General features: G+C 46.5%; 1 protein-coding gene across 3 annotated transcripts in view; it reads right to left on the minus strand.

The window, feature by feature from the left end:
* ULK1 (unc-51 like autophagy activating kinase 1) overlaps nt 1-17968 on the minus strand; it is a 135078-nt gene that overhangs the window by 63208 nt on the left and 53902 nt on the right. For all 3 annotated transcript variants that reach the window (XM_075012291.1, XM_075012290.1, XM_075012292.1), the window contains 2 exons: nt 15605-15706; nt 532-590 (listed from right to left, as the gene is read on the minus strand). In XM_075012291.1, coding sequence (XP_074868392.1) covers nt 532-590; nt 15605-15706 — 161 coding nt within the window. The remainder of the gene's footprint in view (nt 1-531; nt 591-15604; nt 15707-17968) is intronic.

The raw sequence follows: 17968 nt of genomic DNA on the forward strand, positions 1-17968 counted from the left end.
TTCCCTCTGAAACAGCTACAGACTCAGGAAATGGCATTCCTAGAGTGAGGAAAAGCAGGAATGTGACCTACATACCCCCAATGAGTGTTACGGGATTGGTGCTGCCGGAAAAGCCTGCAACACTGGATGTTACATTGAGAGGAGCCTGCAAGGGGGAAAAACCATGGCTGCTCTTCAGCCTAGTAACTAGTACCTGACACAGGACAGCCAAAGTACACCTAGGGAACAAGGTTCTTGGAAATTGTTTGCAAAGAGCCTCTATTCAGCAGAGCAGCTTCCATAAAAAGCATGTTCTGAGGCACGTGCAGTGGTGAAATGGATGTATGGGAGAGGTGACAGCCGAATTGGGCACATTAGCGGCAGCCTGACTCTTTGTGGAACACATTGCTGTCAGTTAAGGAAGGCAGAGGCAGGTGGCCAAATATTTTGGTCATATCCCCAACATGATGAGTGGATGGCACAAGCAGACAGGTGTACATACAGGCAGAGTAAGCAAGTGGAAAAAAATAGTAACACTGGAAGAGTGCTTACTTGGGCATCAGCATCTTGTTTTTTTCATAGAAGAGACGAAGATCTTGAGGGCTGCTGGCCTATGGAGAAGAAAGAAAAACGTGTCTGGAGCAGCTTACAATAATGCAGGAAAGGGAATTATTATTTTTAACCCTATTTCACAATTGCTTTGAAGTGCACAGTGTGGTTGGTTGCTTTCGTACTGCTGAACCAGCAGCGAAAGCAAGTTCTATTTCACGAGATCCTACAGATTTTTCTGTAGATTGCAGTACCGAGAATGCAGCATGGATGGAAAATGCAGCACTTCACTCTACTGTATTTTCATCCCTGATCCAATTCTAATTTTCCTTTCCTTTTCTGAAGGCTCAGCTTCACTTCTGCATGTTCTGCAGCTCAGTTCTAAGCCACCCTAATAGGCTGAATAATTGCATGAGGCTGAATAATTGTAGATGTGAGGAGTCCCAAATGATGAATGGCAGTCCTGCAGAGAACCTGGATTAGTGCTTTTGGGTGTTTAGAAAGGGGGCAGGGAGATTGCTGATGTGAAAGACATCAGTGGAGAAGTCTAGTTCCCTTGGGAAAATACAGAAACTTCAAGATAACCAGACCCTAGCGTCTTGTGCCAGCAGTCCTCAAGCTCCAATATTATTCCTAATGGCAGACACTATTTCTGATCATGATCACAAAATATATCAAATTCTGGGTGAGACAGGGTTAAAAAACTAATGCAAGTGAAATGAAGTTAGGGTCCAAGGCTAAAAATAAAGTCTCCAGGAAATAAGTGAGGTCCCACACAGCCTCTTCCTGTTGTTCCTCTTCTGTTTTTTGTTCATTGCTAAATAATATAGGACCTGCAATTTGTCCTAAGAATGTGCTCAGTATGCAGAAGCTTTCAGTCTACACCAACACACTCTAATGCAAGGTAGGGTGCACTGGCTGGCATGCAAACCACAGAGGTGGAGCTGAGAGGAAACATGGAAGCAAGAAAGGAAAAATTCCTATCCCAACCTAATCCCTAATGCAGGATGCATGGGTTGCAAAAGGTGGGTGGCACTGGAAGGTCACAGGCACTTTATCCTGACTCTGGGGACCAGCACAGAACCAGACAGATTTACTAAATGACCTTGAGCCAGTTCCATTTCTGAAGTGGAAGCATTTCAGGTCAACTCAGATGCTTAAGGAGGTGGCGAGGGAAGGCAGACAAACTGGGTTGCAGACAGGCGTGAGCTGCATCACATGGAGGGGCTGGACGAGCAGTCGTCTTGTCGTTTTGCCATTGGTGTTGGGCCACTGCTACACATCAGGCCATTCCTGTTTCAAACAATGCCCTTGTGACCAGGCTGAAGGGGAAAATACAACTAATAACAGCCACTGGAACAAATCCAAAACAGAGTGAAGCCAACTGAAGATCAATTGACTTCTGTTGGGTTTAGATCAGGTTCTTAGCAAGCTGCAAACCTTTGGCTAATCAAAGTTTGTGACAAAAGGTACTTGTTTCTTAGGCTAGGTCAATACTAGGCAGGTAAGTTGACAGCAGATAAATCAGTTCTAGCTATGGCATTGCTGAACCTAGACTTGGGTATCTGCAATCTACTTATCTGGCTGCCTTCACAGAAACTTTCCGATCAACCTTGCTTACCCCTTGCGACAACAAGCAGTACAGAGGTTGACAACGGACCCCAGACAGTTTGAATGCATGCATTTCTAATGGGTGCGTGAGAATGAACTCTGGAAGATCGACCCTGACCGGGTTGATCTTCTGTGTGGTATAGACATACTGTAAGCTTGCACACAAGCAGCTTCCTAAAGGGAAGCAGAGCTTTTCTTTCAGTAGAACAAGAAAGCTGTCCTAGATTTCCTTTCGGCATCAGCCCTTCCCTCATTATTTCATGGAAAGACGCAGGACCACTAATATGCTCTGTTTTCCAAGTTCACAATCATGTCAAGTGACCCCCCATTCAGCATAAGTGGTCATGTCAGCTAAAAACAATCCACAGGACAGTGTTCCAAGCATGGCAGTCAAACCTGGATCCTTCTCTGCAATTTGCATCTCATTTTTCGTCAACTTTCAAACAAGCAAGGGCATACAACACACCATGTAGCTTGGCAGCAATACCACGGGCACCTACAGGCTGAGCCCTACAAGTAGGAACACCATTCCACAGCAATCAGGTTAAGTGCTTCTTCATGTCAGCAAGAGATACAAGGGTTGGCAGACATCTTTATTCACTCCCTGGTTCAACAGCTCAATTGTTTTAGCCACAATGAATCTCTGATCTATTTCAAACATTATGTCAGATGCCTCCTAGCAGGGACAGCTGCAGTTTATTAAAGGAGTAGGTCTTTAAAGTTCAACTTAATTGGGTGCATGTTTTCTGTGCACAAATGAAACCCTGTAGCAGTCCCCCCACCCTCCTTTGAAATATAATAAAAAGGCAGCTTTTGGATCATGAAAGCTTGAACTGATAGGCTGGGAGAACAGAGTCTTGCATTTACTTTTGAAACAGGTTTTAGTGCAAGTTTCTCTCACACTGGCTTCTCAGCATACGTCTCAATTATTTTGGGGGTATCACATCTAGCAACAGAAGGGTGGTCCAGCTCTGTCCAGCTACATTTTGGTCTCTTCACTGAAGTTCTTCCACAGAGTCCTTCCTGCAGCACTGGTAACTATGATGTAACCATGTGCCTGTTGGGAAATGGACTGACACTACCAAACCAAGTTCACATTGGCCACCACATCCCATCAGAGCACAATGCTGATGACTATTGGCCAGACAGGCCTGCATCTTAGATTAACCCCTTGCTAAGCCATCTGACCTCACTCCCAGGAGGGAGCTAAGGCTAGCTTAGGGGTCAGCAAACTTTCTGAGCTGGAGTGCCAAAATTTGACCTTTTGACCTCTAAGTGCAGTCTGAGTGCCAGTGATACTTCTGAAAGTCTCTAACAGTCCTACTTACAATAGCTTCATTACATAAATAAATTAGGATGCAGAGCTTTACTATTTAGATGGTAGTTGGTAGCATTAGGCAGTTTTCTGTTAATCTACAAGTGACATATGGCTCTGAGCAAGCTCTCGGCTGCATGGGGGGAGGGGAGGCAGGGGTGAGCTCCCACCCCATGTGCTAATGAAAATGGGCTCACATGCCACTCTTGGCATCCATGCCAGGGGTTGCTGACCCCTGGGCTAGACCGACAATAACCATCTTGCTGCACAGGCAGCATTGATATAAGCTGCACACTGTTGGGAATACTCAGACATCTACAACATAGCGACTGCACTAACTACTCCCCACTTTGAGGGGCTAGCAGACTGCGCTTCCTTAGCTGGATGTTTCCATTTACCAGCAATTCTGAAAAATTAAAAAAAAGTTTTATTTCAGGTCAAACCAAAACCAAGAAGTTGCGATGAACTGAGAAGCTAAAAAAATGTAAGTGTCTGAACCATTCATTTCAACCAACCCACTTCATTTTGTTTCCAGGCACTGTGATGAAAAACCGGGAGACAGAGCCACAAAAGCTGGAGTAGGGAAGTTGGCAAATCACCCTGGCTATGTCTACACAGCAGTGTTTTTTGGAAATAATCTATTCCTGAATAGCTATTCCTAAATGGTTCATTAAAAAAAGAAAAGCCACACACACACAAAACACAGCTACACCCAAGAATGCATTTCGAAATAGCACCCCAAAATACCAGGTCTGGACACATAGTGCCATTGGATGCCATTATGGCTTATTTTGAAATAGCTCTACTTGGTGTCTTAACAGGGCTCATTTCAACATAGCTATTTCAAAGTAAAAAAGCAGTCCAGTAGCACTTTAAAGACTAACAAAATAATTTATTAGGTGGTGAGCTTTCGTGGGATAGACCCACTTCTTCAGACTATATCCATACTAGAACAGACTCCTGTTATGGCTATGGTCTGAAGAAGTGGGTCTATCCCAGGAAAGCTCACCACCTAATAAATTATTTTATCAATCTTTAAAATGCTACTGGATTTCTTTTTTGTTTTGACAGTATATAAGCTAACACGGCTATCTCTGTGTTACTATTTCAAAGTAGGCATTATTCTTCCTGCAATGAAGTTTATGAAATAACACACCCACTATCTTTAATTTATTTTGAAATAGCACGTGCACAGTGTAGCATGTGCACAGTGTAGCACGTGCACAGTGTAGCACGTGCACAGTGTAGGTGCTTGCAAAGTTATTTTGGAATAACAGCTGTTATTTTGGAATAACTCTGCTGTGCTGCCTTAGCCCCTCAGAGCAGTGATTAGGGAACTCTTCTGGGATGAGACCCACCCAGGTTCGATTCCCATCTCTGCTGGCCATGGACAAGAGAGCTGAACTTGGATCTCCCACATGTCAAGAAAATGCCCAAAATACTGAACCATGAAACAATCTTGAGCAGGTCTCTGTCAATCTCTGTATAAATAATTTGTCATCCTTGGTGAGCACATGACTGTGGAGTTAGTCTCACTCTTTTCCCATGGCTGAATAACAGCTTGCCATCTAGACATACTTTTCTGCTTTGGATTGTATGTTTAAATCAGCACCGTTCCCTCAAGCCTGCAAAAACCAGAAGCAAGTCTAGAAAAGGAATTTCTAACCTCGAACAATACAGGGCCGGTTCCAGCTAACTAAGTGTGGAACCAGAAATCCAGCCTGCTTTCCAGACAAAAGTCATGTTGAAGTTTCGGGTATAAAAAAACCCTTCCTTCATCATCTGCACTGAAGGCCCACTTCACAGTGTAAATTCCTGGTGGTTATTATAAATGGCACATAATCCTAGTACTTATCTAGGCAGAATTAACTGGGAAAGAATGGCACAGCAGGCTCAGTGCATCAGGCCTGGAAATTAGTTTTTCATCTAGTAGCTAGCTGGGATGAGAACACACACAGACAGCTTAACTCTTTCACAGCTGGCCAAAGAGTGCTGGCTGACCAGCACACTCTCTCTCTCCTGGGCACATTCCACTGCCAGACTGGATTTCTGACAGCACCTACAACAATGAAGAGCCCCTCCGAAAAAAGATTTTACATCTCCTCGATGCCGGGGGTGCCACTGAAAGCTCGATAAAAGCTGCAATACCATGTTTAAAAAAACCCACACAAAACCACACTGTTTTGTAGCAGTGAACTACCAGGAACTTCCAGGAACATCAGCAGTCCTTGCTCCTCCAAAAAAAATGAATCAGCACGATACAGTCTGATCAAGCCTTACAAATAAACCAAGACCACATGGAATTAAGTTAATTTTTAACTCTTATGCCTGGTTTCGGGGCATTGTTCCCAGTTGATCAGAAAGACCACCAGATTGGGACTCAGGCATATGGAATTCTATTCCTAGCTGTCAGTTACTTGCTGTGTCTATAAGCAAATCTCTTTCCCTCTGTGTCTATTCCCACACCCACCAGCTGCCTTGCCTATTCGGTCTGTAAGATCTACAGGGTAAGTCTGTGTCTATGTATCTGTCCATGGTGCAGCACAAAAGGGCTCATGAAGTGGGTCTTTGCCCATGAAATCTTATGCTCCAAAAATCTGTTAGTCTACAAGGTGCCACAGGACTCATTGTTTTCAAAAGGGCTTTGATCCCTCTTGGAGTTTCTAGATATTACTGTAACACAAACAGAACAGCAGGGGCAGGGAATACACAGTGCAAGCTCTCAGTTATATCAGGCAGAAGCCACATCCCTGGACCCCCTCCTCATTCATTACGCCATGCAAATTAACAATTCAACATTGCACAATGCTCAGCAAATCTGTTGATAGGGATTAAGTATCCTGTTAATTGCATCCTTCTTGCAGGGTCCTTGCTTTGTTCATGAATAAGTTTAATATAAAAAGCTCCTTAGGACAGCTTGGATGGTCATGCTACCAACTGTTCATGTCTGACCATCAGACATGGTGTTCGTGCTGGGTGGGGAGAGGAACAGGGAAGTCCAGGAAGTTGGTTCCAGTGGCCTGGTGACTTTTATTCCTACAGACAGATATAAAGAAGAAAGCCCAGCCAATTCTCTTCTGCCTTGATTTACAACTGAAGTAGAAGCTGTATTATCCAACACTGCCAGGGAACTGCTAACCAGAGAGTCAACCCTTAAGCCATCAGCCCCAGCCCTAGCTGGGCAGCTGGCCCCCAATCCCACTGCCACCAGCTGGTCACACAGCTGTAGGCCACATACAGGCAACTCACTCTGGTCACTCCAGTCCCACAGCAACAGAGTCCTCTCCACCGGAGCAGGTGCCAGTGAATTACGCATGCCAGTTATTCAAACGCCAGATAACCCACTTTACCATAATATGGCAAGTTACATTCCCCAAGTGGAAACAAAAGACAACTGCGCTGAGGGTACATCTAGACTATGCAGAAGATCAACTGGTCACATGCCTGGTAGAAGCACGCAAAACCAAACTGTGTGGGGTCATCATTCGTCTTTGTGAGGAGTAAGGGAGATCAACTTGAGAAACTCTCCCATCAGCATTCCTCTGCGAAGACGGCCAAATAAGTCAATTGCAGATAAGTCGATTCTAGTTACGCAACTGCAATCCACTTACCTGCCTAGTGTCTTTCCACCTGTGCTAGTTCCTTAACTATCTATCCAAGCCCCTTGAAGTCTATTGTATGTTTATAGAATCATAGGGTTAGAAGGGACCTCAGGAGGTCATTTAGTCCAGCCCCCTGCTTTAGGCAGGATCAACCCCCACTAAGTCATCCCAGCCATGACCTTGTCAAGCTGGGACTTAAAAACCTCGAGGGACAGAGAACCCACCACCTCTTCAGGCAATGCATTCCAATGTTTCACCACTCTCCTGGTGAAGTAGTTTTTCCTAACATCCAACCTACACTTCTCCCTCTTTAACTTCAGACCATTACTCCTTGTTCTGCCATCTGACACCACTGAGAACCATTTCTCACCCTCCTTTTTAGAGCTTCCCTTCAGGAAGTTTAAGGCTGCTATTAATTAAATCACCCCTCAGTCTTCTCTTTTATAACCTAAACAAGCCCAAATCCCTCAACCTATCCTCATAAGTCTTGTGCTCCAGCCCCTTAATCATTTCTGTTGCCCGCCACTGAACCTGCTCCAGCAAATCCACATCCTTTTTATACTGGGGGGCCCAAAACTGGACACAATATTCCAGATGTGGCCTCACCAGTGCCGAATAAAGGGGAACAACCACTTCTCTAGATCTGCTCGAAATACTCCTCCTAATGCACCCTAGTATGCTGTTAGCCTTCTTGGATACAAGAACACACTGTTTACTCATATCCAGCCTTTCATCCACCATAATCCCTTTCCACTGTACTGCTGCTTAGCCAGTCGGTCCCCAACCTATAAAAATGCATGGGATTCTTCCGCCCCAGGTGCAGGACTCTAAACTTCTCCTTGTTGAACCACATCAGATTTCTTTAGGTCCAATCCTTTAATTTGTCCAGGTCACTCTGGATTCTCCCTCTACCCTCCAACACATCTACCTCCCCCTAGTTTTGTTGAGGGTGCAATCCAGTCCCTCATCCAGGTCATTAATAAAGATGTTGAACAACACTGGCCCCAAAACCAAGCCTTGTGGCACTCTGCTTGAAACCAACCGCTATACAGACATTGAGCCACTGACCACTACCTATTGGGCCCGACCGTTGAACCAGCCTTCCATCCATCTTACAGTCCAAGGATCTAATCCATATTTCTTTAATTTATGGGCAAGAATATTGCAGGAGACTATATCAAAAGCTTTGCTGCAGTCAAGTTATATCACATCCACTGACTTCCCCATGTCCACAGAGCCTGTTACCTCATCATAGAAGGTAATCAGATTAGTCAGGCAGGACCTGCCCCTCGTGAATTCATGTTGGCTACTCTTGATCACTCTCCCCTTTTCCAAGTGCTCCAAAATGGATTCCTTGAGGATCCCTTCCACTATTTTCCCAGGGATTGAGGTAACGCTGACTTGTCTATAGTTCCCTGGATTGTCCTTCTTCCCATTTTAAAAGATGGGAACTACGTTTGCCTTTTTCCAGTCATCCGGTATCTCTCCTGATCTCCAAGAGTCTTCAAAGATAATGGCTAAAGGTTTGGCACTGATATCTGCCAATTCCCTCAGTACCCTTGGGTGCATTAAATCCAGACCAATGGATTTGTGTACATCTAGTTTTTTTAGATAGCTCAGAACTTGTTCCTTCTGCACAGATGGCTGCCCTGCACCTTCTCATATTGCACTGTCTAGGACCATAGTGTGGGAGTTGACTTCGTCCGTGAAGGCAGAGGCAAAAAAAGCATTGAGTACTTCAGCTTTTCTCTATCATCTGTCCCTAGGTTACCTCTCTTGTCCAGTAATGGTGCCACACCTTCCCTGATAATCCTCTTATTGCTAATGTGCTTGTAGAAACCCTTCTTGTTACCCCTCACACCCCCTGCCAGCTGCAGTTCCAATTGTGCTTTTTGCTTTCCTGAGTACCGCCCCGCCTTCTCCAACCATATGTTTATACTCCTCCTTAGTCAACTGTCCACTTTTCCATTTCTTGTATGCATCCTTTTTAAGTGTAAGCTGACTAAGGATTTCCCTGTTATGCCAAGCTGGTTGCCTACCATGTTTGCATTTCTTACTACACAGCAGGATGATTTGTTCCTGTGCCTTCATTAAGACTTCTTTAAAATACTGCCAGTTCTCTTGAACTCTTTTCCCCTTCATCTTTGTTTCCCAAGGGATCCTGCTCATCAGTTCTCTCAGGAAGTTGAAGTCTGCTCTTTTGAAATCAAGTGTCTGGATGTTACTGCTCACCCTTCTTCCTTTTGTCTGGATCCTGAAATCTACGATCTCATGGTCGCTGCAGCCAAGGTTTCCACCCACTTCTACTTCCCCTACTCGTTCTTCCCTGTTTGTGAGCAGCAGGTCAAGCTGCGCATGGCCCTTGGTCAGTTCCTTCAACACTTGTACCAAGAAGTTATCCCCAACATTCTCCCAAAACTTCCTGGATTGTCTGTGTGCTGCTGTATTGGTCTCCCAACAAATGTCCAGATGATTAAAGTCTCCCATGAGAACCAGGGCCTGTGATTTGGAAGCTTCACTTAGGTGCCTGAAGAAATCTTCATCTACCTCATCTGCTTGCTGAGGACAAACCTGCATATTTTGGTTCCCCTGAAAGCCTCTCCAGAGGTAGCAATGAGTGCTTATCCAGGTGAAATGCAGGCAGATGTTGGAGGGGATGGATTCTGTATTCCATTCTCTGGCTCACTTTGAGGAAGCTAACAAAGTCTAAACCCAACATGCAACCGTCTCCAGCATGGCTTTTCTTCCTGCCGGACTGCCCTGGAATGGCGTTTCAGCACCATTTTTGAAAAGCCATCTGGGTAACTGCATCCAAGCTGCATCTGGTTCTTTAAGAGCCATTTGCAGCTCCATACACAGCTGCCTGGGCTGACTCCTCCACTCCCCCTCCTCCCTGAAATGCCGGCAGCCTAGTGGAGGAGGCAGGGCAAGGCACCAGAGGTAGGAGGAGCGGGGGGTCAGCTCAGGGGCTGCACAGGGGATAAGCCTGGTGGGGGTGGCTCGGGGGCTGCACGGGGGAGTAAGTCTCGGGGGGGGGGCAGCAAACCATTAGGGGACAGCTCAAGGGCCATGGGGGGCAGCTTGGGCCCCACAAAGGGGCAACCTGGCCCCCCCAGGGGCCAGCTAAGCTGCCGGGGGGCTGTTTGGATCGCCCAGGGGGGTGGTTAAGCTGCCAGGAGACAGCTTGAGCCCAGTGCGGGGCAACGGCTGCTTGGACTGTGTGCAGGGGTCAGTTAAGCCAGCAGGGAGCTATCTGGGCCCCCCCAGGGACCAGTTATGTTGCCGGGGGGGGGCAGCTCAGACCCCCCCAGGGGGCAGTTAGGACCCTGAGTTCTGCCACTTTTTTTTTCTAGAAAAGAAGTACTGGTCTCCACGCACTGTCCAATTTGCCTTATTTTGCCAATGAATAAACGTCCACCCATGATGTGACCTCATGGGAACCCTGGGTCTCAGACAGCAAAACCACAGGAAATAGATCACTGCTGAGGGGCAACCCCTAAATCCTGCTGGACCCGGCCAGGTTTGGGGAAGGAAGAGGGAGTCTCATTCCTCTGAAACATGAGGTACCGGCTACTGCCAGAGAAAGGACACTGGACTAATGAGGCTTCTCTGTCAAGAGTTTCTCTGCTTTGCTTTCAGCTCATTTCAAGCTGCACTCAGGACCCCATTCCAAGACGACTCAACTGAAAGCTGAAAGTGGGCACTTTTACGAGTGGAGGAAGGATACAATTGCCTCTGCACTGTCTTTCCTTGGCTGATCTATCCAAGAGAGTATGGTGGTAGCATCCCAGTCTTCTCACTAGCCTGCGCTAATTTTGCAGCTCTGACATTCTCCCAGAACAGAATCCTGCTTTGTCCAGTCAGCACCTACCAACATGTTCCCTTTTGGTTCCCGTGACTCTCCCAGACTGTTTGCACAATTATTATCAATTCTATGACCTTCAGCTGTTGGCAGCACTTCTTGCAAATCCGCCAGTGGTGCAAAGGAAGGAATAAAGTCCGTTAACGTTTAACAAGCTCTCCATCAGCTGCCAAAGGCAGGCTTCATTTGCCTACAACTTACAGTCTGGAAAAAGCAGTTGCTAACCTCTGTCTTCAGTGTCAACATACTTGATTGCAACATACACACGTGTACTCAGAGGACCATCTGGACAGGGCTTTGCTTTCTCTCTGATCAAACAGACTCAAAACGGTTACTGCAGTAATAAAACAGGGCTCAGTACTTCTGGCCTAATCTCCCAAAAGCACAATCCCCAAAAGATAAGAGGAAGGGAATCCAAGACAGATGTGTAACATACACCACTAAAGGAAAACACTCCTTCCAATCAGTGCATGCTACATCTCTGCCTAGCAGAATCTTCCTGCCAAGGAGTTCAGTGACCCCTTTATTTCCCTGCACAAGTGACCCAGATCACTGACCACACAGCACAAGGGAGTGAAGGCACAGCAGGGTTGCCTCATCTATGCATAAGTAAAAGGGCAAATAAATAGACAGAGCTTTGACTCTGCTCTTTTCCTCTAGCCCAAACCACAGGCCTGGGTTTGCAAACGTGAGTACATAAGGCTGGGAAATGTATTTCCCATGGTGATTCTCTAAAAAGAACAAATACTGTCGTGGGAAAATTTCCATTTAGTCAAAAAGGCATTTTGTACTGAATAATAGTGGTAACACCAAAGGCTTTTCAAAGAAATCAGCTGTCCTGTGGCTGCAGGTAAGCTACTGAGGAGTGCAGAATGCAGCAGTGCATGCTTTGACCTACAAAGACCCTGTGGTTTCAGAGAAATTGAATTCAGTAGTTTTTAGGGAGTTTTGAGATACCTCAATCATGGGCAAAGAGCTCTGTTAGATGTTTGAGTCTCCCACGCATACAGTGACAAAACTTTGTGTATGGGAACGTACACCTTCATTTTAAATAAATACCCAATATTTATTTTCTTTTCTCCAAACAGTTATTTCTGCCTCCTTCCCCATTAAGCAAAGAGGTTCAGGCTGAGAAGTAGAAAATGTAATCAGCAGTTATGAAACATGTGAAATGTTCAATGCAGACAGCAGGAGAGATCATAAAACCAAAAATTACACACTCAGGGAAGCTGAAGGCATGATTTCATTACAGAGCAAGGTGGGCAGAACAGAAAGGATTGTCAGAGAAGATCTCCAGAGATGAAAAACATAACCCTGGCATCTAGCAAAGGAAAACATGCCCTTAGCACTGGGACCAAACCAAAACAGAAGTCTCAGTTTACTGCCACACTCAACCACTCCTTCATGTATGATTTCTAACAGACCTGTCACTCACCTTATCTTTCTTGGTTAAACAACTTCATAAATATTCCCAATCTCACTTTAAAGTGAGAAAGCTCAATCTACAGCCAAGAAAATCCAGCCACTCCTAAAACCAGGCTTCTGTCACTGCAAAGCTTTCTTTTACATGTTGCACCTCCGAAAACTGGCATTCTCCGCTTTGGCAACATCGCTCATCTGGCAGGACCAGCAATGTTCCTGAACCAGGGAGCCACGGCAGGAGGGCAACCAGCTGGCAGCCTCAGAGGGACTAGCAAGGCCAGGGCTTTAGGTGGTGTCCCCAGCAGCTCTGCGCAGGGCTAAAGCACTGGCTTCCCCTGGCAACCTGGGGCAGGACCAGGGCCAGAGCACTGGATTTCCCCAGAAGCCCTGAGGGGCTGGAGCACTGGGGCCGGGGGTGTGGGGAGCCAGGCACGGCTGCGGTACTGAGCCATGTCTGAGGGGCCAGCAGAGGGCATTAACCTCCCCTGGTCAGGCCAAATCCCTTTTTCAGGACTACTGAAGTCCCAAGGATGCTGAACCAGGGAGATGCAACCTGTAGTTATCTTCATTTTCAAGGGAGTCAATCATTAGGATGGGCAAGGGGAGGGGCGGAGAAATCAGGTTTCAGCAGCTACTGCAACAGTGACCAGGGTTTCAAAATTCAGTCCCTAAGAAAAAGACCTCAGGTCAATTCAGGTCCTGTGAGAAGAATGGAAGATTTTGCATCAGGTGTCCCCATCACTCTGCATGGTTTGGGTTTTGGTCTCCTGCTTCCCGGGTAAGAACGGATGTGAGTTCACCAGAGCCCACACACTGAGACTCTGGGTAGGTCTACATGGCAGTGGGGAGCTGCAATTTCCGCACATGTAGGCAGACCTTGCTAAATATAGCAGTGTAATCACAGAGGTATGGACTGAATACATACCAGGCTCTTGTGCACTCTGAGGCTCTGCCTACACATACTGCTATCTCACCTCTTGGTCACAGGGCAGAAATATCCTCTGAAGTGTAGGAAGCAAATTGTGCATTGCTCTGCTAACGGATCCATCAAATCGGACAGAAGGAAGTCCCTTGATAGTGGCTAGAATGGTGACAACCATGCTGGGGAAAGATTTGTAATATATGTATGCAGGGCAAAGAGGTATAGAATGGGGGAATTTGGAGAGTTCTACAGGTACAAGGATGAAACCATGGACTTCTGAGCTGCGTCTACACGTGCACGCTACTTCGAAGTAGCGGCAGTAACTTCGAAATAGCGCCCGTCACGTCTACACGTGTTGGGCGCTATTTCGAAGTTGAAATCGACGTTAGGCGGCGAGACGTCGAAGTCGCTAACCCCATGAGGGGATGGGAATAGCGCCCTACTTCGACGTTCAACATCGAAGTAGGGACGTGTAGACGATCCGCGTCCCGCAACATCGAAATAGCGGGGTCCTCCATGGCGGCCATCAGCTGGGGGGTTGAGAGATACTCTCTCTCCAGCCCTTGCGGGGCTCTGTGGTCACCGTGGGCAGCAGCCCTTAGCCCAGGGCTTCTGGCTGCTGCTGCTGCAGCTGGGGGTCCGTGCTGCATATACAGGGTCTGCAACTAGTTGTTGGCTCTGTGTATCTTGCACTGTTTAATGAAAGTGTATCTGGGAGGGGCCCTTTAAGGGAGCGACTTGCTGTTGACTCCGCCCCGTGACCCTGTCTGCAGCTGTGCCTGGCTCCCTTATTTCGATGTGTGCTACTTTGGCGTGTAGACGTTCCCTCGCTGTGCCTATTTCGATGTTGGGCTGAGCAACGTCGAAGTTGAACATCGACGTTGCCAGCCCTGGAGGACGTGTAGACGTTATTCATCGAAATAGCCTATTTCGATGTCGTAACATCGAAATAAGCTATTTCGAAGTTGGGTGCACGTGTAGACGTAGCCCTGCAGTTTGGCACAAGTGGAATAAAATATGATTATAACCATATGTGAACAACTGGTGCTCGGGAGGAGAGAACTGGAAGCTAAAGCTTGTTCAGAATGGAAACAAGGTGAACCACATGGGTATGAAGTACTGGAACAATTCTCCTAGGGATGTGCTAGATCAGCAATGTGCTGCCTAGGCTAGTGAATGAGCCACATGGATGGCTCTCCTTCATCTCAATGGGTTGCAAAGATTGTTGTAACCAAGACTGTCTCCTGGGACAGGGTCATTTTGCTAACTGCTCTTGTATACTTAGAATTTGTGGGCTGTGCCAACTGACTTGCAGTTGTGCTTTGGTTAGCTGCAGAAAGGGCATACAGCTCTGACAGTCAATGGTGTGTGCAGTCAGCACCATCTCACTTCACAGGCCCTTGTTTTACATGCATGCCACTTCAGTAATACTGGTAAGAAAAAAAAAAACCTTTGTGAATGAAAACCAGCAGAATCGGGAACCCTGTGCATGAGTTGCTCATGCACAGGGTTCCTGATTCTGCTGGTTTTCATTCACAAAGTAAACAAAATGTCTTGCAGGTTGCACATGGAATGCTGATGGGCCACACATGGCCCTCGTACCACAGGATGCCGCCCACTGTGCTATAGTCTTCATGGCTTGACATCTTTACATCAAGTGGAGACAACTTTCTTAAGGATAGGCTTCAGTTTAGTAAGAAGTTATGGACATGATAGGTGAATGTTTAATGCCAAGGTTAGATACAAGAGGTCTGACTAGATCATAATGGATCCCTTTCTGGCCTTGAAAACAAAAGGTTGACACAGAAGGCTTCTCCAGTAAGATCTTTCTAATCTACTCCAAAAGGCAGGCTACTTCAGCTACACACACCATTTCAAACCACCATACCAATCAACCATACTTCCCTTACAATAAATTAATCTTCCTTACTGTCCCTACACCCACAGGACCAACAGAAAATATATTATTCTCTGTGAACACTCATGAAGGGAAACATATTTTAAAGCAAGCTGCTGGGAATACCACCACTTTAAGGGCCCAAGATGCTCTCTAAAACGATAGCCTTCCATAAGAACACACATACACGGGGATATACCTTCCCTGCTGCTGTAAGGCAGAATCAGGAGAAGAATCAGCCTCCAGCAATATTTGCAAAACTGAAAAAGAGGACACTTCGCACTGACTTGAGATTTAATCCATGCATCTCGCTCAGTACGATGGACAGAGGCAGGCTGGCTTGCCTGGAGACTGAGTTCAATATTGTATGTGACCCTTGGCCATGGTGAAATGAGTGAAAAACAGCAAGGAACTTGTCAAGCTTGAATAACCACAGAGCACTCACCTGGAAGGGAGCTTTTCCTGTCAGACACTGGTAAACGATGGTTCCTATACTCCAGAGGTCAGCTTTGGCGTCATAGTGTTGGGACATAATGACTTCTGGGGCCTGTGTGGAGAGGGAACACAGAGTTTTGTTTATAAAGCCTTAAGATTTTTTCTTGGCAGCTACCAGAGAAAAAGAAGCCCCTAATTTTCAAAAAGCACTGGGCCAAGATTCCATAAAAGGGATTAAAGTCCTTCTCCCTGCCTTCAAGTGTTGTTAGCAAGGAGGCAGTTTCATAACTTTAATTTGCTTACTTGAGGCATGGTTTTACTTTAGACATACAAAAAAAGAATCTTACCCTTTTGCCTGATGCACCAGATGCAAAACAGTGCACCCCTTCTCAAGAACGATAATCTCTATTGAATCAGCTTGCATACAAAGGAGTGCCATTAAACTAGCACAGATACGCCTTCAAAAACAAAGCAAATATGCATGCATGCACTGAAGCTCAAGTCACAAGTTTAACAGACACAAGCATGGCAAACCAAAGATCAAGGTGGGACAGGTAACTCAGCCCTTCTGTCTTTTTGTACAGGAAAAAAAACAAACATCCAGAGAGACAGAGAACCTTCCAAAAAAATAAATACTCTGCCCAGCATGGGGAGGGCTCCGGAGGGCCCCATCTCAGGGCATTTCCACTCCACAGATTTCTTAAGAGACAGCTGTAACATGAGGCAGTAGCCATGCCAGCAGATGTGATTTGATTTTGAAAGCAGTCCCAAATTTATCCAAAATAGGTCTGTCACTCACCCTGCTTACCTGCAACTCTGTGATCTGTAACCATTTCAAAACTCACACCCCTATTCACCGCAGGTTTGCGGCAGAAGCTTAAGTTAGTATGGATTCAGAGCAATCTACTGCTCAGAATGAAATGTACCCCTGGATCTGTGCGACAGTGAAGTTGGGAAAAGGCTAACTTATAACCTATACTTATCAAAAGAGACTATGTCTAAAGCTCACAGGAGGCAGGACTGCAAGGGCATCAGTTTTGTAGCTCCACCAAAAGCAAAGGCTAAGAAAAGGTTTTTATCCATTTGAACTGAGGGGCAGCACTGGGAGGAGACCAGAGGAAACAAAAATATCCCACTGTACAATGCACAAAACAGGAAAGGTTCAACGCCTGTTAACCCTGCCTCCACATCAAACAGTGCCAAGGAAATGGTGGTCAAGGACAGAAGTGAAAGCAGAGGGCTCTTCTGGCTGAGGACCCCGATTACCTGAGGAGTCAGACACAGAGCCCTTTGCTCCACTCTCACACTAACAGCAGCATTCCTCCTACTGTTGCAGGGCAATGACAACGTAAGGCTGGCTATGAACACGCAGGAGGTCACATGATTAGGGAAGGCGAACACTACTCAAGCTTTCTGTCATTCACTCCGCACACAGAGAGCGCCACAACAGCCAGAGTACACCCCAGAACATGCTTTATTCGCAGCTTCACAACCCTTCACCTTCCAAAAAACTCATCCTTAATGCAAGAACATTTTAAAACCAGAAGGAATTCCCAGACTATTTAAAAAATACATAAATAAATCTCTCCTCTCCCCTCTTCATAAATGAGCCAGATATCTGATCTACTTTCAAGAGAACATATACAAAAGTGTTGCTAAAAATAGACCCTTAGGGAAAGTGTCTCCAGAGGAAAGAGCTTACATCACCCTTACCTACAGCTCGTCAGCCAACAAAACGCTTCAACAAGAAAGCCAGAGGAAGTGGAGTTTGCTTGGGTTCGCACTGACAGAGTTAAGGGCCACTGTGGAATGCAGCCATGTCCTGTGCCAGGAGGAAGGCACAGACAGGGTGTTTCAAAAGCAGCTTAAGGAAAGCAGACACTGACATCACACTGAAATTCAATCAGAGCTGGGCGTCTCAGGGCTGGTCAGTGCTGGAAACGGCAGCAACTGAGCTGCAAGGTAGACACTACAGCAATGGAAGGGGTTTTTCTGTCCCAGTAGAGACTCCTCCTCTCCCAGAGCTGACAGCCAGGTCAGCAAATAAATTGGCCTATTGACCTAGCAGTGCCACCAATGGGGCTTAAGTTCACTTCACAACATCACAGAGCCCTGAGCAATTCAGGCTGACCCAGGCCGGCCAAGATGGAGGGGGAGGAAGGGGGCCATAGCTGGAGATCCGTCCCTCCCTCCCCTGCCCCAAGGAGGCACATGCTGGCAGCGGGGGTAAGCAAGCAGCCAACAGCCATTCTAACCCTGTTGTGCTGCTGGAGGGGCAGGAGGTGGGGCTGAGGGGTGGCGGGGGCAGGGTCAGCAGGCAGGGCGAAGGCACATGCAGGAGGGGAGCTGTGGTGGCAGCAGCACCCAGAGACCT

The sequence above is a fragment of the Carettochelys insculpta genome, chromosome 18, assembly GCF_033958435.1.
Source record: "Carettochelys insculpta isolate YL-2023 chromosome 18, ASM3395843v1, whole genome shotgun sequence".
NCBI classification, from domain to species: domain Eukaryota; kingdom Metazoa; phylum Chordata; order Testudines; family Carettochelyidae; genus Carettochelys; species Carettochelys insculpta.